General features: G+C 39.3%; 1 protein-coding gene across 1 annotated transcript; it reads right to left on the bottom strand.

Annotated features, from left to right (window-relative positions):
* Positions 1-952: 952 nt before the first annotated feature.
* Positions 953-19,231, bottom strand: LOC119793061 (low affinity vacuolar monovalent cation/H(+) antiporter-like). Its single transcript, XM_038300014.1, has 20 exons — positions 19,061-19,231; positions 14,134-14,289; positions 13,934-14,040; positions 13,734-13,848; positions 11,796-11,912; positions 11,652-11,713; positions 9,589-9,741; positions 7,853-8,044; positions 7,665-7,764; positions 7,448-7,589; positions 7,170-7,353; positions 5,531-5,630; positions 5,217-5,350; positions 5,103-5,134; positions 4,367-4,479; positions 3,126-3,271; positions 2,957-3,051; positions 2,800-2,878; positions 2,587-2,695; positions 953-1,570 (listed from the first exon to the last, which is right to left on the bottom strand). The coding sequence occupies exons 1-20, from the start codon at positions 19,128-19,130 to the stop codon at positions 1,497-1,499; spliced, it is 2,280 nt and encodes a 759-aa protein (XP_038155942.1). The 5' UTR covers positions 19,131-19,231; the 3' UTR covers positions 953-1,496.
* Positions 19,232-20,911: the final 1,680 nt, after the last annotated feature.

A 20,911-nucleotide genomic window follows, 5' to 3' on the forward strand; every position in this document is an offset into this window, starting at 1 on the left:
TTTATTTGAACACAGTGCTGCTCATTTTAACATTTTAAACATTTCCTGTATCAGATGCAGATGTTTTTATGATCCTGTGCTCAGCTTTTACATTTTAACATACTGTTAGTTTTCGGGAGGGGGGCCTTGGTAGTTTGTGTTATTTTGCAGAATGAGTCCTCGTCAAAGTGTGTGAAATATACTCAGGACATTGAAAACTGTGACAGGAGTGCTCTGCAGACAAACCAAATGTAGGAAACCCTGCAGTTATTCTGGAGATGTGTGCTGATGCTTCCTAACAGGCCTTTAACCTGTTGATTAAAAAAAAAAAATAAAATCTGTTTCACAGCTGTTCCTGTTGTAATATGATGCTTTTGGATTGTTTCCCTTTTCCTTACTTAATTTTGGCAATTTGTGGCCTTAATATGCTTTATTTTTCAAAGCAGCATGCTCCGTAAATGTATTGACCAGTTTGTTTGCATTTTTTGTGCTAAAAAAGATCTCCTGCATGTCGATATGATGTGCATGTGGCTTTGTATAAATGATTTTGGGGGAGAGGTGAACGTAAATATGGCTTTGTTGTTTCGTAGCTGTTATTCTTTGGTCTGTGCAAACAATAAAAACAGGCAGCTGTTTTGTTTGTTCTTTTAAAAATCATGTGTGGCATGATCTGACATTTGGTAAATGGAATTACAGTGGGACACTGGTTCAGCTTAAACTGGAATACCATTAAAGCTGTTTTAGTGATTCAACTGAAATCCACTTAGACTGAGAAATTTCACGATGTGACTCTTAAATGTGACAATTTCCCAAAACTACTGAAAGCTTTTTCTGGGAGGGAAAATCTATTTGTTTCATAATCATCAAAATGAGTGGAGAGAAACTCATAAGGATAAGTAACTGACTACTGAAATTAACTTGGTTTTCTAATTTATTAAGATGCACCTTAACAAAAACTCACAATCCCATCTTGAAATGTTTTTTTTTTTTTTTTATTGTATATTTTCAATGTTTAAAAATACACCTTTTTTATTTCTTCACAGTTTCATAAGAAAACCCTTCATGAGAATAAAGCAACTCTGTTAAATATGTATATTAGGGGAGTGTCGGTCTAGTGGTTAGAGCAGTGCGCTTGTACTCTGAAAAGGTTGCAAGTACCCAGTTTGATCCCCACAGCCTCCACTCTGAGTTCCTGAGCAAAACCATTAACCCCACACTGCTCCCCAGGCACCACACAATGGCAGCCCACTGCTCCCCGCAGGGGATGGGTCACAATGCAGAGAACAAATTCCCCATTGTGGGACAATAAAGGGATTAACATTTTCTTTACATGTCTTTCAGCAGAGTCATAATTAAGACTGCAGATGAAAGTAGCTACCGCAGTTGACTTTTCTGTTGCCTTAAAGAAAATAAAGATTTCACTCCTTAGCAACTGAGCTAATCCATCAGTAACAGTTTTTTGCTCATTTTGTCCACAATGGTTTAAAAATAATTTGAAGTGAAACGGAGTTCCGCTTTCAGCAGACAGCTGGAGACGGAGCGAAGTAATACGAAGCCAGGAGGATGAGGTAGACGACCACTAGAGCTGTACCTGAAGAAACACAATAATAAAAAAAAATAACTCAATGATTGCACTCTTCTCGCTAGACTGGATCACAGTTTGAAGATTTATAGGCACGCCATGTAACTTTTGGCCACTAGGGGCGCCAAACTTGTAACTGCCTGTATTTTGGTTCTACTAAACATTGAAAATAAAAACAATATATGACCGTGTAATTGAACTAAAGTGTTAACTTACCAGTCTAATAATAAAGTTGAGAAAATAAAATCTGTTTTACATCAGACTTCTTCTTCTGCACCAACGAATAAACTCCTTTCCTAGATCGACTTGTTTTTCCTCACACACAATCTCTTCCATCCCTTTCACATTTTCTCTTTTTAACTTTTTCCTTGCCTCAGCCATGACCAGTAATTGAGCAGGTGAAAAAATAGAGAAAAAGCCTTAGCTCCATGACTATAAGAGCCTGCAGCCATATGTTCTTCCAGGTCACATGACCTGGCCAATGACGGTGCGTCTTCTCCCAACTCACATAGTTGTTTTTTATAAGAGGGGAGTCCCGCTCGTAGCATTGATAGTATCAGGCCCTGTATATTGGCCTGAGGAATCGAATAACTCATGCATCAACCATTTAAGTCACAAAGTCCGTGGTGTGCCTTTAAAAAAAGAAACATAATACTTCTATATCAGAATATCTGTTGTTTCCCTGTAGGTATGCATATTTTCATACCCAAACACATAGCTGAATATTTAGCAAGTAATGTAACAGTCTACAGCAAAACTGCCCCTGAAAAAGGGAGGACCACCAGCTTTCACTAAGTTCAAGTTTCCCATTCAATGAAGAAAAGTGGAAACTAAAAACATACTTTAAATAACATGCAAGTCTGAATAATTTTCATAAATGGGATTTTTGGATCAGCTGCATGGGGGTTGTCCCGAAATATTAAGTCCAACATTTAAGGACTTATTCTGAAATATGGATGTCTTATTCCAGAATGTCATCAACTCTTAGTATCTTTTTTAAAAAGATTGAATTGCTTTAGACTTACCCTGAAAATAATCTGACTTGCCGTCCATAAAAATGTAGTTCACTAAAATGACGCTGAAGATGCTGGCCCACATGTGCTGGTCGCTAAAGAGCAGCACAAACCCCACATCCTGTTTAAAAAAAAGAAAAAAAATAGGTTCTTATCATGCAAAATGTCAATCATCAAACATTTTCTTTCATATATTAACTAAGGAGAGTGAGAGGATTTTCTTACACAGAAGGCATTAAAAAAGACCAGTATTGGAATCTGTAGCATGCAGACTTGCACAGCTATGCAGCTTCCAACCTCTAAACTGGGGGAATGAAGAAAAGCTAATTTCAGAGACAGAAATCTGTGTTTAACTTCTCATCTCTAGTAGGACTGTGGTTACCTTAAGCTGATGTTGTTTTGGAGTGCAAACTGGATCCCGTTAACAATCTCTGGGATCTCGGGGACCATTGCCAGAACCGTCACCCCAATGAAGTACTGGGGGAAGGAAGATGTAGAAAGGGTAAACAAAGCAACAGGAATGAGTTGGATGTTCAGAGAGACGCACCAACCTGAGAGATGTTGGGCTGGTTAAGAATGGGCTGGATGTGCTCAGTGGCGAGGTCGGCACAGGCAGACATGAGGACGGTGGCCACGATGAGGATAAGAAGAGACCTCCACCGTGACCAGTGTACAACCGTCCCATGGTGGCCGGTTTCTGCACACAGGCAGAAATCAAGGAGTAAATATGACAGGTGAGATCATCAGGCTTTAATGGCAAACTAATAAAAGCTCATGCCAGACTAATTATTGATCTGATTTTTTTTTTTTAACAATTTTTTTGTCCAGGTAGTAATGATTATATGACTGAGTACTGTTGTGGTCAGGATCTTACAGAAACTTTGTTACCTTTTTATATCCTTCCCCATGACATTTATTGGAGGAGCGGCTTGGTAACACTAAAACGTCCAAGGAAAAACTCCAGAACACGCTCCAAACCAGCGTCACCGTCCCCAAGGAGGTGAGTTTACCATCACCACAGACTGAAGGTAGGTCGAATCTAACCAGCATAAAATTTGACTAATATTTCAAGGTGCAAACTTAGAATGGCTGTATTTCTGTCAAGCACAGAGGTGGGAGGGCTATGCACCGAGTAAACTGGGCAGGATATGAAGTAATGAGGACCTACTCCAAATTCAGCCAGGCAGCTGCAACTTGGAGACAGGACCTCCAGTCATTCCCTCCAGTGATTCCCACCATTCCCACAGCAGTCTCACATCACAGTTACAAACATTCTTTCTAAAGTTCCTCCTCTGACATGGGAGTTGGCTCAGAGCTTGTCTGCCTGGCTTTGTGTTTCCTGGACCAGTCCACTTTCACAGCTGCTTTTTGTGTCTCTGCTTCTGACTCCTTGAACCCCAGTCGGCCTCGGCAGATGGCCGCTCACACTGAGCCTGGTTCTGCTGGAGGTTTCTTCCTGTTAAAAGGGAGTTTTTCCTCTCCACTGTCGCTACAAGCATGCTTAGTGTGAGGGATTGCATTCAAGTCAATGAGTTGATGCATCAACTGGTTTTCCTTAGATAGAAAACTTTGAATCAGTCTGACTGTATGATCTGGTGAACTGTAAAGTGCCTTGAGATAACGTGTTGTGAATTGGCACAATAAAAATAAACTGAATTGAATTAAATCCTGGTAGAAATGTGCTTAAAATCTGCTGTTTTGAAACATTACTGAAGCTGCGTTTATTCAGAATTTTTAACCTGAACAGTCACCATGAAACTACTGTTCAGTGGGAGTGATGCTTGAACCTCACCCTGTCCTCCTCCGACATGGATGTCGTAAATGTGTGAGTGTGTCTTCAGGGTAAATATCAGTCCAATGATGTAGGCAGCAGGCAGGAAGACTGACACCGTGTAGATCAGAGGCCTAACAGAACACACTCAGTCAAATACAAAGGCTCAGTTTAACACAGGGTTACTATGATGTCTAAAACATGTGAAATTTAATTTCTATACTTGTAAGGTTTGGATATCTTTCCCAAAAGTCTGGTAATCTAGAATTTTTCCAAATGTTATTCACCTATCTAATGTTGCGTTCTTTCTATTTCTTTCTTGGACATCCCTTTCTTTCGTGTTATTTGTTGTTTTCTTTCCTTTCTTCTGGCTTAAATAGCCCGCCATATGCCTTTGTCTAATTCCTGTGTCCTTTTTTTCTGTCTTCCTTTTCGCCTATCCTTACTTTACTCTTTCCGGGTTTTTTTTTCTTGCCATCTCCTTTCTTCCTTTTCATTACCTTTTTTTTTTATTTCCTTCCTTGTGTCCTTCCTGCCTTTCTTTTTTCGTTTCCGTCTTCCCTTCCTTGTATCAGTAATTACTGTCCTCCCCCTCCTTGCATACAGTTCTCTTTTTCTAGGTTTTGCTATAATCTCCAAGTGATCTTTAGTGTTTTATAATGAAGATATAGCACAAAGAACTCTGGAATGCTGAGTCTCGAGAAGTCTGGAATTTTATCTGAAAACATAAAAACTGTGAGGATAAAGCAGGACTCACTCAATGTTGTGGTGGAACAGTGTACCATTTTTCTGTAAAAACAAAAGAAGGGTCACTTTTAGGGACAGGGCTGTAAATATGAGCGTAAACACATTAGAGCCCCTGCTATCTAACCAGATCGTAGTGGCAGTTGTGGCACACAAATGGGCCGCTGGCGTTGCTTGTGCTGTTTCCTCCAGTGGCGTTGGTGCAGGCGCTGCACACCAGGTTCCCATAAGCCTTGGAAAACAGTGTGGGTGCAAAAACACCTGTAGGATAAAAAAAAGGTTGTTTACTCAACTATTTGAGACCAAAATATTTAGAAATCCTCGCCACCACACTCTGCTGATCATTACCAGATCTTCCGTCATGTTTAACCTATTGAACATTAACATCCAAATTTCTTGGGGAGCGTCCTAAACAATACTTACTGGTACTGAAATGCCTACCTCCCACAGAAATAAAAAGCAATGCTGAGCTCACTCCTGCAGATCGGCTGTTGAACCTCTGCTCCCTGTGTTTCAGGCCCCCTATTATCATACTGACGCCCTAAAAAAGCAAAAAGCATCTTGGGTTAGTTTATGTTGACTGTTAGTTTTATTTTTTCATTTAAGACATATCTGCAGTTTAATCTCAACAAATCAGAATATGATAGAAAAGTTAGTGTTTCTGTTATTCAATAATATAATATGATATATTGTATAAAAGCAGGTTTTTTTGTTACTGATTTTACATCAAAAGAAAACAGTTTCTCAGAGATCAATAAAAACTTAATTTCTTAATGCAGAAATGTCTGCCTATTGAACAGCTATTTCTATGTAGCTGACAGCTCTGTATGAATTAATGCCTCAATCTTGTGACAGACTTAGACTTTGACAAACTTACGTTTAAAATTACGTTGCTTACAGCTTATAACAGCAGCTTATGCAGCAGTGATCATCATGTAAACAGAGTATGAGAAAAGGAGAACCAGTTTAAAACAGAATGAAGCAAAAGGGCATCAATATGGAAAGGTTCAATGTAGTGCAAAATAAATATGGTGCAAAATGCTCCTAGTTAAAAGGATTATAAAAGTTTCAGCCACATTGGTGGTTCAAAATAATATTACGAGTGTGTTGCAGAATCCAGTTTAGAGCTTAACAGTTCAAAACTCTGATGGCAGTTGGGAGAAAGCTGAATCTGCTGGACCTGCATCGGATGCTGCAAAGCCTCTTCCTAGAGGGCAGTAGGGAGAATGGGTGGGGGCAGGTGGGATCTCCTCATCCTCCGCAGGAAGGGCAAGCGCTTCTGTGCCCTCTTAACCAGCTAGGTGGTGTTCACAGTCCAGGTGAGGTTATCTGTGATGTGCTATTTGGTGCTACTGACCACCTCTACAGCTGAGCTGTTGACAGGACTGCATTGATATCACTGTGGTTCTGCTGAGGTGTGCAGGAAGCCTGATTTCCTTTGACAGTCTTCAGCTTGTCAGTATCTTTGGCTCTGATATCTCTCAGGTAGTCTCGTCCTCGCGACAATACTAACTGATTCTTTGTGAGGCTTAGGTCAGGCATATTCATCGCCCCATCAAGCCCAGCAATAAAATATTCATTAAAGTGGGTGTTGGTCCTTCTGGTAGTGTGGGCGGATGTCACAAATTGTAAAAAAAAAAAAAAAGAATTTCTCCATTAAACGAGATGTAGGATTTTCTATTGCAGCTTTTATCTCTCACGTTTTTTTCTTCCTCTCAACTTTCAGTTATTATACCTACATGGTCCCTTTAGCAATGATAATTTGTTGCTTTACTCTCCCCGTGGAAGGTAGCAGTAACTATAAAAAGCCCCAAGACAAAACTCAATGCATAATTATTTTATATAAAAAGCACAAATTTTCCTATTAAATAAACTAAGTTTAGTGAAATTATAATTTAGAATGATATAAATGTTAGAGCTATAAAATGATAATCTATTTAAACCCATTAAGTTATTATTAAGTAAAATGTGTACATTCAAGTGCATCAATATGCATCTTTTAATGTGCTTTTAATTTAGAATATACCCTAAATAGTGAAAATGTAAAAGGAAAATGAAGAAAAAGTGGTTGTGTGCTCACAGGGATGAATAGGATGCATCCCAGCAGGGTTCCAGTCAGCGCAGCCTTTACCACCTCCTGCAGACAGGGATTGGCTGCCCGGTGGCCTCTGAGCAGAGCTGTGATATAAAAGGTCAGCTCTGTGATGGAGCCGAAGGTGGCGTTGACCACTGCTCCCACAGCAAAGTTACTCTGAGCAGAGATACTGCAGGAAAAGAAGCAAAATCACTATAGTCACATGAGTAGAAAACCTTTTTCTTCTCTACAGGTGTAACAATTTGGTAGTTGTTGTTTTTTACCTTGCAATGCCCATACCAATGTAATAGGAGAGAGGAATGATGGAGCTGATCGCTGTGGCAAACTTCACATCTGAACTGGCAAACTGGTTTCCTTTGTCCACATATCCGATGACCAGAGCAAATATAACTAGAGGTAGGAGGTCTGACATGTGAGTCAAAGATCTTTATAAATCTTGTCATAAAACACAAGCACAGATAGAACACTAGTAAAGGATACTGACTGCAAACACATTGATCCCATCAACAGTGTACTTGTAGTAGTAGCAGTTTGCAGCGTGGTAGCAGCACAGCAGAGCTCTGGTTTCATAGCCTTGATGCTGCAGGTCAGATTAAAAGCACAAAGAAACTAATACATCTCCATAAAACTGGGGGTGGTTGCTCACATCTCTATCTTCAGTGCTTTACCTTCCTGTGAGTGCTGGTGGAGAGTAAGATGTCCTCTGGAGGGAGGAGTAGAATGACGGTCAAAGTCTGAGCGCTCATCTTGGAGACCGGGATGGTGAAGACCAGGATCCAGGAAACGAAGCAGACCAGACAGTGAATGACAGCCAAGGGAGGATAACCCAGCAGCAGCCATACGTAGGTGGAGAGACGGTGCTTGATAACAAGGAGAGCAGTCTAAGTAAATACTATGAAATACAAGCAGCTTAATTTAAAATATACATCTAAACTACTTTGCACACATATTTTAAAATTTCTATGCATGTAGATTTTAATACCATAAAATCCCCATGCTTCTTCTCTGCACTTGTGGCTTATTTTTTATGCAGCTGTAGATTCTCTCCTACTCGTGTTTGGACCCATTTCTTTGCGTTTATGTATGGAGCTAAAGTGGAGCCATAAAAATTTGCCTAAAAGAAAAATAAAATTGAACTATAACAAACTTTATGGCCCTCAATAAAGCTCCATATGAAAATATTTCTATTATATAGCCTATCCATGTACACTATGACTAAAAACTACAAAGTATTTTACTGGAATTGTATGCAAAGTTTTTGAAAATATAATCCGTAGAACCATAAATTGGGCAGCTGATATCTTTGCCTTTGAGATCAAATGGGGCACAACCTGTCCATTGTTTATAGTTTTTTTTTTCTTTTTTATTGACACATTTGAGTAACAGTTTTTATAATTTTTCTGTTTTTATCATATAGAGGATGAGAAAGTAATATCGTCATAAAGAAGTGGTCCAAGACTAATCAGCAGCACAAATCAGTGATCAGTTATACTGATGTCAAAATAATCGGTACTGGCATCAGCCGAAGAAAAATTGTATCGATCAATCTCTTATCCTTACACCTTTCATTTTCAGCTGAAAAAGGAAGCGCTCTCCACAATATTATCTTTCTTTCCTTGGACCTAAACAATCGGAATAAACAGCAGATTGGACTAAAATGAGTCATGCAAACAAGGCAGTCGGAATAATCTGATTAAATTGAAATGGAGCTGAGACGGTTGGTTTATGCTGATTGATAACCCAATGAGCATGCATGTAAACACTGGTTAGGATCAAATTATTCTGAATGAGGCAGACTAAGCTGAGTGTGCATGTCAGGCACATATAAACATGAAATGATGTCTAGTTTAATGGGTTACATGCTATGTTTGACCACTCAAGTAGGATTCCAAATGGCACGCTCACATTAAATATTTTTAGTCCTGCCTTTTTATATCCACAGATCCCAAATACATTTCAATTCGATTGTGAAATTTTTAGCATGTAAACAAAAGTATTGGCTGCACTAGATTCATTGAGGGATCAAACTCAAATGGGATCAACATAGCTGCTAATTAATTTCTGATTCATTTGATGTAAATGAGAAGATCTATGCCCTTCCTTGTGGTGTTTTGTCAGATAAAATCTCAGTAAAATACATAGAATTTAATATTTGTAATATAAAATAAAGAGAAAATGTTAGACGAAGATGCTAAATTATAAAACAGTAATTATTTAATTAACAGCACAATTCAAACTGCGTTCAGCTTCTCAAATGAATATGGTGACACCAGTTCAATTACCTAAACAATTTGGACAGTGTAGGACACCATCAGTCCTCAGAGAAACAATTAGCACTCAAAGCTATATAAGCTGTGTATTTTTCTGTACATATTCCAAAGACTGTGTGATTGTAGGCATGTACCCAATAAGCAGTGCGTAGAGGTGGTTCTGGCATCCCTGGACCTGGTCCCTCTGTGACCGAATGCACCAGAACTGGTGAGCTGTCCTCGGATGTCTCCATGCTGCACTCACAGTCTGGTGCCTCCTCACAACATCTTCTCAAAGTGTTTCCAATCTGGACAAAATCAACCACTTATAAGAGACTTTTCTCCAACATTACCTAACATCTGTAATGCACATCAGGGCACATTATAAAGGCTCAAACAAGGCTACAAAAACAAAGCTGCAGGTGGATGAACTTAAAGCAGATTTAGATTAAAAACCAAATCCAAAGTAGGGCTGGAAAATACAGCCAAAGCTTATAACACAAAGAAACAACACAAAGAAATTTATTTTGCTATGTTAATAAAACTTCTCCAGTTATCATGTTAGAAATAATCCCTTTAAAAGAACATAAAACCAGGAACTTTAATCAGTAATAATACACTACAATTTATATATAGCGTATTAAAATATGGGAAATATCATATCAGGTTTGCTAAACAAAATTATATCGCTATATATACTCATACGCATCGTCTTCCACTTTATCCGGGACTGGGTCATGAAGGCAACAGATTCCCAGACTTCCCTCTTTCCTGAAACCTCACAATTTATATTGACATTATCAATCCTAAGCCTATGCTTTGGCTATCTTACACAGTTCTTACTACCTGAGAAAAGAAAAAAAAACATGACCAGACTCCAAACATACCAGGATAGGGCATTTAGTTAAACTGACAAGCAGTTTAAGGAAAGCATTAGTCAGAGCTGGATGTAACCAAAGGGCTCATGGTCATTCTGGAGGAGCGGCTAATATCAGCAGCCTAGGACGTAGACCTAGGTAACCAAATAAAATTAGGCTTCCACTCCTCAGATCAGGCTTTTATGAACGAGGGGCAAGAAAAAGAGTCTAATTTCATGTTTGCCACACGTCTTGCAAGCAGAGTATGATCTATGGCCGCGGCTTCTTGGCCTTAAAACTGATCAAATCATATCTGAGATCTTCCATACTGCAAGAAAGGCTCAGATAACCTGGGCCTTGTTTCAGGATTGCAAAACTCACAGGTCCTTAGAAGTGGAAGATCTGGTAGCTGAATCTCTTCAATGTCTGCAAGCTCTCTTAAACTGATACCAAACAAAAATCAAGGTTGTTCACAGTTGTTAGAAAATAGTATTTTGATTTGTTTTAGACCTTATTGTGTGTTATTTTTAATTGTTTAGATGTAGTATTTTCCTGATTTAGCCTAATTTATTTCAATATAATTATGCAGATATTGCCTACAATGGTGAATGTCTAGGAAAGTTTTTTTATTTGCAACAAAATATGTTTATATTCTCAGTACTTGCTGTAAATGGTACATAGAGAGCAGCATTAAAAACGAATAATTCTTTATATTTTCATTCCATTTAATGAGTAGGTTATTATGTTCTAAGCTTAAAGTAGAATATAGCATATATAGGGCCTCAGTTATCCATAGTTCGAGCTTTTAGACATGCATGGAGAAAAAAAAAGTCCTGCACAAACAATCCCTCATATCAAACATAAATAAAAGCAAAAATTGAATTAAAATATTTGAAAAATCCCTCCTTTTCCTTCAATTAATCAATGATGTGATGCTCTCTTTAGGTCTATTAGACAAAGTTCTATTAAATAACGTTGATGTTTGTATTTTTAACAAAATAAGAAAACACTCAAGCACTATAAATACATTTGCAAATCACTGTAAATAAGCTGGATATCAGACATAACTTACAACTGGATATTAACAACAAAGAAGTGATAATACCAGACTTCCACACATGTTCTTCTTTAAAAAGCCAAAAATAAGCTCTACCTTTTAAATCTTTGTAAAACGAAGTAAAAGTATTTAGTTTCTTCTGCATTTTCATGGTTTCAAAGAAGAAGTGCAGCTGTAGTTTTCAAACCCTGTGGTTTTAGTTAGGAAAACTGGTTTCTGCTTTCTTCACAACAAGTCAGAGAAATGATGCAGAAAAACATGAGGGGCAAGCTGAACGGGAAAAGACGCTGAGGCCAAGCAATACCTCATGGATTGTGTTTCCAAATGGCCAGAGGAAGTAGCAGCACAACTTCCAGCAAAGCTTCCCTGAAGTAATAGAGAACGAAAAGAGGAAGAATTAGACAGAGAACATATTTCTAATACAATCTCCCAATAAGGTCCCACTTACCGTAGGGTACACCGATAATAGTGACAAACATAAGGAGGCCGACAACAAAATACACCAGAGACACCCACCAACCAAAGAGGAGCACAAACGCAACGTTTCCACAGGTGATGAACTGACCTGGAAACAGTCAAATCAAAAACAAAACTCAAAAAGTTGTTTTTTTTAAGCAGACTTGAAAACAGGGTTTCACAAATCCTCTCTTATAATTAATTACATAAAAACACTTCTTAAGCTGTAACAAAAAATCCTCTTTTTTTATTTGTAAGAACAATGAAAGCAATTCTCCAACAATCTTAAAAAAGCAGCTCAGCAGTAATAACATCGATACATTTGTACCATTACCATATCATCAAAAGGTCAAATTCATTGTAGAATTTCTTAGCTTAGCCAGACTCATGTAGTAATAACACAGAGTGACGTAATTAAAACATTCATTTATGTTTAGCGATGGCTAGCAGCCAGTGAAAATCATAACTTTAATTCCTCTGCAAATAACAGGAGAGAACAGGACAGATTGAAAAGGCTGGCCTACTGGCAGGTATGCTCACATACTGAAGAGTATAAGGGTATGAGGTTATCAGGCCTTCTGCTGTTCTACATTATAGCATTTGGCACTAATCTTTCTTTTAACAAATCCTGATGTGAAATCTATTGTATTTACATCTAGGTTAACCTCCCCGACTTGGTCAAGAGGCGAGGCAGGAGGTGATGTCCATAGATCAGAAGCCAACAAGCCTGTCCAACAGGGGCTAAGCAGGCAGAAGAAGAAGAACAGATCTACTCTACTCACACAAATGGCTTTCAACAATCTGGCAGCTACCCTCTGGGAAAGCCAGGAATACAAAGTTCCGCACCCAGATGCAGCAACTGCTAGTAATTGGAGCTGCCACAAGTGTGACCCCGCAGACCTTATTGCCAGTGCAGCAGAGGGAGCAGGGAATCATGTCATGGGACTGTACACAGTAGCTTCACGGGCAGGAACAGACAGGAATCATTACAGCAGTGGTTCCCAAAGTGTGGGGCGCGCCCCCTAGGGGGGGTGCAATGCCATTGCAGGGGGGGCGCAGGAAGCGGTATGGATGAATGAAGAAAAAAAAAAAAAAAACAGAGCTTGCTTGACTGAGCATAATGGACAGTTGTGACACTGCAACCCAGATTTGAGAAGATCTACAGCAAAAAGCAGGCTCACTACAGCCACTGAAAAGATGTGAGGATTAAAGTACAAAGAAAAAACTCTCAGGGAGCTGTTAAATGTTTTCACTCCATTTTGCACAGAGGCATTTTTAATGTATAGATTATAGCAAAGTTAAATATTGTTACAAATAAAAAAAAAGAAATCTGTTTAAAATAACACAGACAACAAAGAATCCTCTTCTAATCTACATTATAGAACTATGAAAAAAATACAGTTACACAAAAGTGTTCCACTGTAAAGATGGTGTAGTTGGTTTTGTTGCAACCTGAAGTGTGAAATAAACTTCAGTGGAGTTTGAAAACAAAATATGTGTATAGATTTATTATATCTGGTTGAACGATGTGTGTGCCCAGTTTCTTCTTTTTTTTTTTTTTTTTTTTTTTTTTTTTTTTTTTTGGGGGGTCGGGGGGGGGGGGGGGGGGGATCAAGGAGACAGAAGCAGAGATACAACAGGCAACTATAAAAGGCGGCACAACAGAAAGCCAGTCAGACGAGCTCTGAGCCAGTTCCCATGTCAGAGGAGGAAGTTTGTATTTAAGAAAAAAAACTTTTTTGTCAATATACTATATGCAGAACTCAAGTGGAAAAGTTTTATTTTTCGTAGCTGGTTTAATTTTGTAAAAAATCTTCCTTAAGGAACTTTTGGCTATTCGATTATTCGAACAATATAATCAACATATTACTTGATTTGCTAAATAATCATTAGTTGCAGCCCTAAAGCAGATTAATGCAAAGATATGTACCTGGACCTGCGTGTGGTTTGATGACATTCAGTTCAGAATAAAGCTCTTTAACAACATCTGAACGGGCTTCAAACGGCCGTGCAGTAACGTGGCTCTTCCACTTCCTGAAACCAAACTGATGCAGACACAAAAAACATACATTTACCAAACCTCTAGAATCATCAACGTCTAACCTGCACCAAAAAAATGACAAATCTCACCCTGTAGTTGTTGACCAATTTATTAGCCTCAACCTCATTCTCCGCCCTGATGGTCCTCTTTCTTGGGATCGCCTCACAGCTGTCTTTACACACATGTTTGCTCGAACCTGAAACAACAAACAAGTAAAAGACCAAATTACAGCTGCCTATATGCAAGGAATGCCTCTTAGATATGTAACTTTCTCGTCTACGAGACTCACATGCTTGTGCAGACACGCACTTTAACGAAGCACATAAGGAGTGAGGTGGAGAGGGAGTGAAAGCGTGTGCCACATCAGGTTGTGGAGTGTCCTGCGGTTGGTCATGAATTTCACCTTGATTATAACTTGCATGAGGATGAAGAACACATGAAGAAGCTGTAAGACAAAAAAAAAAAGACTCATAGAACACCATGGATACAACCTTAAATCACAACCAACACTGCATGTATTGAAGAGGCGACACCAAACTGAAAGTTATTTTATTTGTTTCTCAGGAGTCAGAAGGTCACTTTCATGTGTTATAAACAAAATAAAAAAATAAATCATAGGATTAAGATGTATTATTTTGGACTAACTATAGATATCTAGAGAATTGGGTACACCATTTCCTCTTCTGTGTGATTTCCCATGATTACCGTATTTTCACGACTATAAGGCGCACTTAAACGTCTTTTTTTTCCCTCAAAATGTGCGGTGCGCCCTATGGTGCGGTGCGCCCTATGTGTGTTGTAACTGCGACTTTTGAGACCACCTCATTGAGGAGATGATGAAAGAGTGGCTGAATGTAAGGAGACCAGGTGTTTTTTTTTCCACCCCTCACCATCGCTGTTAATATGTAACTCCATGCGTGCCCATCTCACAGCTGATGTGAAAAACATGGGGAAACAAATTAACGCTGTGCTCGCTGTTCAACCGCTCGACATCGGTGTGAACCGGACCCAGCAGGTGCAGCAGAAGCAGCGAGTTTACATGCAAAGTCAATGGTTGACGCGCATATAGGTGCAGCAAAAGGTCCTGCAGCGCGTTTTGGTGCAGCACGTCGGGAACGTTTAAGCATCTGACGCACCGCCAACGCGCTGCTGCTGCTCAGATGGAAAAATTGAAGTTTTGCTGCTGGACGCGCCGCATCAACCAATCAGAGAAGCTGATCTGGGAGCTGGCTGGGAGACAGACACAGCGCTCTGATGACATGATATTAACGCAAATGAAAAAGGCTGGATGAATGAGGAGATGATGAAAGGCAGGTGTATGTGAGGAGACCAGGTGCTTTTTTCCACGCATCACCATCGCTGCGTGCCCATCTCACAGCCGATGTGAAAAAAAGATGAATCAAATGAACGCTGTGCTCGCTGTTATCCCGGGGGGTCTGACAAAGGAACTTCAACCGCTTGACATCGGTGTGGAGCGGCCGTTCACAGTAAGGCTGCGAGCGGCGTGGGAGCGATGGATGACAGACTGAGACCACAGTTTCAGGATAAGTGGAAGGCAGCGCCGGGCAAGTTACGCCACCGTTAGCGGATGGATTGTAGATGGACTGTGTCTGCTGGCTCTGTTGTTCAAGCTTTCGAAAAAGCAGGCATTATTTCTGAGGAGCCGCGCTGCACGGAAAGTGACTGACAGCGAAGAAGGGGAAACTGGCATGTCTGATTTAGCGCAGCTGTTTTATTCAGAGGAATGCTGAGGATAACAGAGGATGATGACTTTGATGGGTTTGATTAATACTTTGTAATAAATACATTAATAAAGCACAATCATACTCAGGTTTGCTCCCGCTCTATTTTTCTACCTGAAAACTTAATTCAACAGCAGCCTCTGAGCGCGTCTCCTCCTCTTCACCGCGGTGGCTGGCAGGTGTTTTTTCATCTAAATAATCTAAATCTTGCAGCTATATTTGCTGTGATCAGTGGGAATAAATAAGTATAAATATGTTTTTAAGTGAGAAAGGCCACCTGAAAACTTAATAATTGCAGTCAGTTCATCCAGATTATCTATTTCTGTCGGAGGCGCTCAGACCCCCACATACCAGTGGTGCGCCGACAGGAGAAATCCTTTCGTTCACCGCGGCTGCTGGCAGGTGTTTTTCATCTAAATAATTTTAGCTGCAGGCACCAGGATACCGGTAATAAAAGCGAACATATTCTGTCGGCAGGTTTCAGGATTTTAAGTTAATTTAGGAGTGACCACAGCGCTGTGTCATCTGCGATGTGTCTGTCTCACAGCCAGCTGCCAGGTTTGATTAATACTTTGTAATAAATACCTGAATAAAGCACAGTCATACTCAGTTTTGCCCCCGCTGTATTTTTAAATACGCAGTAGAGGTATTTAAAGGTAGTAGAGGACATGTACCTGTATATAAAAAACGCGCCCTATAGTCCGGTGCGCCTTATGTGTGTGTTAAATACAGAAATGGGACACATAACTGAGAGTGCGCCTTTTAGTCCGGTGCGCCTTATGGTCGTGAAAATACGGTACGATGTTGCTTCGGGCACCAGAGGTGTCAAAAGAATTTATGTTTATTATTCAAGTAGAAGTATAAATCCTACTGTTTAAAAATTCAACATAAGCTTTTTACTCAGGTAAAAGTAAAATCTTTAAGACCACTTAAAAGTAATGCGGGAAAAAAATATTAAGGAGAGATGCATTAAATTTTATACTGGTAACTGCACTACCCTATTGAAGGAACATTTTTTCTACAGTTCTGGGTGATAAATTCTTTTTTATAACTTATTTTGGTATATGGTGAACAACAAGTTGGTGTAGTTTTGATTCAAACCACAGAAATTAATTGTCTAGATAAGAGGTCATGGATTAGGGGACCTGGATCCGGATTTGGACCCAACCTGATTTAAAACTGTTTATAAATCACTGCATGTTGTCTGACGAAAGTGTCTAACTTCACTTGATGTCCTGTTAATATGATTAAGCCCTCCGGAGTGCTGGGAACAGCCTACACGCGATACAAATGAGCCAATGAGCTGTCAGTCAGGGTCACTGCTGCAAGCTACTTTTAGACACAGCAGGCAAACCTGTGGCAAGCCGGGCGATGGGAAAGATGGAGACGATGAGAAAAAGAAAGCAGAGAAAGTGTGGATTGATGGAAAAACTGCAGTGAACTACTGAAAGAGAAGTGAAATGGTGTGCTGAAAGATGACCCTGAACATTTAGAGTATGACATTTTGGTTCAACCTACTGCTGTGAAGCATTATTCTCCACCATGAACATAATCAAAAATAAATATCGATCCAGGATCACGAATGAGCTCCTTGATATGTGCCGGAGAATGGTTTTCTCGCCACTCAAATGTAGGTTTAAAGCTGTGCGGGCAGCCTAAAGCCCACTTCTCTCATTAAGCAGTAAAAAAGAAAAAAAAAAGAAAACAAACGGTCAGTTTAGGTGTTTTATAAAATATTTCAATCAGGAAATTGTCCATATACCAAATTGAACAATTGTTGTTCTCTACTTCAAAAATTTTTTTTGATTTCGATGGAAAAATTTTCTTTTTTTTTTTTTATTTATAAAAATTCAATGTATAACATGGATGCATAAAAACCTGCTTTTCATTTCAGTGTTAAATTCTGTTTAAAGTAATAGATTATAATTAAAAACTCTCCAGACCTTTCCTAGTTGATGATTAACTTTATTTGGACCTCGGTGATTTTTAATTGGTTACCCCTGGTCTAGATAAAACAAATTATTTTGTTGGTTTTATTTTTATTTTTTAAATACCAACAGGCCATAACGAAAATGTGCTTAAATGAAACAAAACTAACGAGCCTATTTTAATATGTAAGGAGTAGAAAGTAGAGATAATTGCTTAAACAATTTAAGGAGTAGAAGTAAAAAAGTTGTCTACAAAATAATTACTCCAGTAAAGTACAGATAGCCAAAATTTCTTCTTTTTTATAAATAATTATAATAGTTGAACTTTATGGATCTCACATTAACTCTCTGCATTTAACTCCCCTTGGGGAGCAGTGGGCTGCCATTGTGTGGCCCAGAGTGCAGGCTGTGGGGATTGAACCGGGTACATGCAACCTTCTCAGAGCACAAGTGCACTTCTCTAACCACTAGGCCAACACTCCCCTAAATGTTAACTGATTGTTTGAAACTTGCATTATCTATTAATACACATGCTTTAGGTTGATGCATATCAACAAATAAGGAGAGAATGTTTCTGTATTCTATGAAGAAACAAATAATTGATCCTTTTTCTATCAGACATGCTATTCATCATTCAAAGTCAAACAGTAGAAACTGGACAATGGAGGCCTGATTGTGCATATCTGCATGGTATGTGGCAAAGTTCATCTAGTCTAGAGCACTTTAAAAATACCTTATATCTGAGTCAATATGTTAACCAGGAGCTGATTATCATAAACATTTGGTCAGGTCAGGAAATAGTGCATAACTTCAATTTGTAAAATGAAAGATCATTAGCCTCAGATATATCATTGATCTCTAAACATACTATAGAAAGGAAATAACCAAAGAAACTACTAGCTGTTGACAAACTAGACTTCCCCTTATCTCAGGAAAACAATGTCCAGCCACTGGTTTTAGTTCCTTATTTATGTTGCCTGCTGATCTTCATCAGATGAATGATGGGCAGGATGCTTATTAGTTGCAATAATTTGGTAATATAAAAGGGGAAAAAATCTAATAATTTAGGTAATTTACTGATTTTATTCAATAAACATTAATAATGTTTATTAATAATTTATTACATGTTTCTCCTTCCTGTCTTTTTGATTTCTCATCTTAGAAAACTTTGAAAAATACATCAATTAAATCGTGACGGGTTTTTTTTTTTTTGTAATATTTAGTTTTGAGGTGCGTTTTATTAATTTATTATGTTGCTTTTACTTATTATTGTTATTTTATTAATGCGTTTCCATATTAAATCGTGCAGGGGATAGTAATAATAATAATAATCTGTGGTTTGTGCAGATCTTCGTATTAATATCCTGCGCACACAAACAGGGGGCTCCTAATTAATACAACGTGACGGCCTGCATTGTGCTCTACTGTAGATGACCACTAAAAATAATCATTGAAATGAATTCTATTAGACTTTATTTTTGTTACTGTCTGAAGGTTTAAAATAAAGTTTCTTGATGAAGCTGAATAAAGAGCATAACTGGCTCACCCTGCGACTGTTCTGCGGTCCTTCTCCTCCGACTGGTGAGGTCTGAGTCCGGTGAGGACGACAGAGACATTTCTTCAAGTAAACTAAATCCCTCAGTCGCTGCAAGCAGAACCCTTCATATCTCCTTAAGCGTTAGCCTCTGCGAAAACGGGATTGTGCCGCTTGGAATTGTGGGAAATGTAGGCCTCTTCTTCTTCTTCTTTTACTTCTTCTTCTTCGTCTACTCTTCTTGTTGAAATTTGTATGGTGGTTGGCAAAACGTTAGGTGAGCATTACCGCCAACAACTGGTAGGAGTGTGGACCACATGGCAAAAAATGAAAATATATCCTGTTATACAATTTAATGTGTTTCAAAAACTCAGATATAACCTGGTATCCTCTGCTTCCTGATTCCTTTTGCTGTAAATCAACAATGTCGAGTTTAATTTTCATATTACCTACAACTCAAAATGTCGTGAAATAATTATCTCTTTTCTCCTTTTCCTTTCTGTTCTTCTCATTTGTCAAATTCTCTTTTGGATTTTATAGAACCACCTTCCTTTCTTTTCTTCCCATAACTTTTGCCACCTCTCTTTTGTTTGAGATGTAGGCTTGTTCTGATGTGAACTTCTTAAAGAGAAAGTACCGAATAAAACTTAAAGAATAGGAGCGTTTATTTGCTTAAAAAGTGTTCGACGATGGAGAAAAATGTTTCATATTAAAGCAAAGACTGTGTCTTAAACTGGCATATGAAGAGAAAAAACAACAGCTGTGGATCTTATCTTTAAAGGTACACTATGCAACCGGTGTTGATTTTCCAGCGAGGCTCCCCCCAGAGGGCGAAAGTAAAAGTGCACTGTCGTAAATATGCACAGCTGTTCTCCTGGTTTCTCCGTCAAGCCAGGCGCGGTTGTTTTGAGCTTAGCAGCGAATGACTAATGCTGCGTTCACACTGGACGTAGCTGGCGCGACAGAAGCAGCGAGTTTCAAAGTCAATGGTTGATGCGCGTCAAGGCGCAGCAAAAGGTCCCGCGGCGCGTTTTGAGATGCAGGCGCAGCACGTCTGAGAAGCTGAAGCAGCGCGTTTAAGCATCTGACGCAGGGAGAGAGACACAGCGCTGATGATCATTCCTCTTAAACAGTTTATTGACGCCTAAATTAACTGAAAATGCAGAAATCTGCCGGCAGAATATGCAGTTTGGATTATTTAGATGAAAAACACCTACCAGCTGCCGCAGTGAACTGCGAGGAGGCGACCCGGCCAGAGGCTGCTGATGACGGGATCCCTGCTGTCGGCGCATACCTGGTATGTGGGGGTCTGAGCGGCTCCGACAGAAAAAATATTGAAGGCAGGATAATAATCTGAATGAACTGACTGCACTGATTACGTTTTCAGGTGGATTTTCTCACTTAAACACATATTAAAACTACTTTATTCCCACTGATCACAGCAAATATAGCTGCAAGGCAGAGAAAGGATAGTGAAGCTCCGTCCAATGCGCGTCAGACACACTTTTGCAGTCAGAGCAGCAAAGCTGCTTCAGCCACGCGTCAGAACTAACTGGTACAAGCAGCAAAAATGAAGCAGCAGACGCGATTTTGCTGCTTTTGCTGCGTGAAAGTAGCATAACTGCACAAAGATTGCCACTGTGCTAGCAACGAGAATGCTTTTAACTGGGGGCGTCTAGCAGTTCTCGCTGTAAAGCAAGACTGACTCTCACGAGACTTCTGAGCCTGTGGGTGCGGGTCGGTGCTCCTGCAGTTGCAAGTGCAGTATTTCCCCCACAGACCACCAGGGCGGCCGAGAAAACCTTTGTTCAACCTGAAATGACTCATTTAATCATCCAAAACGTTATGGAACACATTAATTAA

This window comes from Cyprinodon tularosa, unplaced genomic scaffold (genome assembly GCF_016077235.1).
Source record: "Cyprinodon tularosa strain WSP-4 unplaced genomic scaffold, ASM1607723v1 ctg44, whole genome shotgun sequence".
NCBI classification, from domain to species: domain Eukaryota; kingdom Metazoa; phylum Chordata; class Actinopteri; order Cyprinodontiformes; family Cyprinodontidae; genus Cyprinodon; species Cyprinodon tularosa.

Coding starts and splice junctions, on each gene's coding strand:
- LOC119793061 (XM_038300014.1), bottom strand. CDS start 19,130: ATGTCTCTGTCGTCCTCACCGGACTCAGACCTCACCAGTCGGAGGAGA. Junction 7,590..7,664: donor GATCAATGTGTTTGCAGTCA/GTATCCTTTACT, acceptor CTCACATGTCAG/ACCTCCTACCTCTAGTTATA. Junction 2,696..2,799: donor TCTTTTTTAATGCCTTCTGT/GTAAGAAAATCC, acceptor TTTTTTAAACAG/GATGTGGGGTTTGTGCTGCT.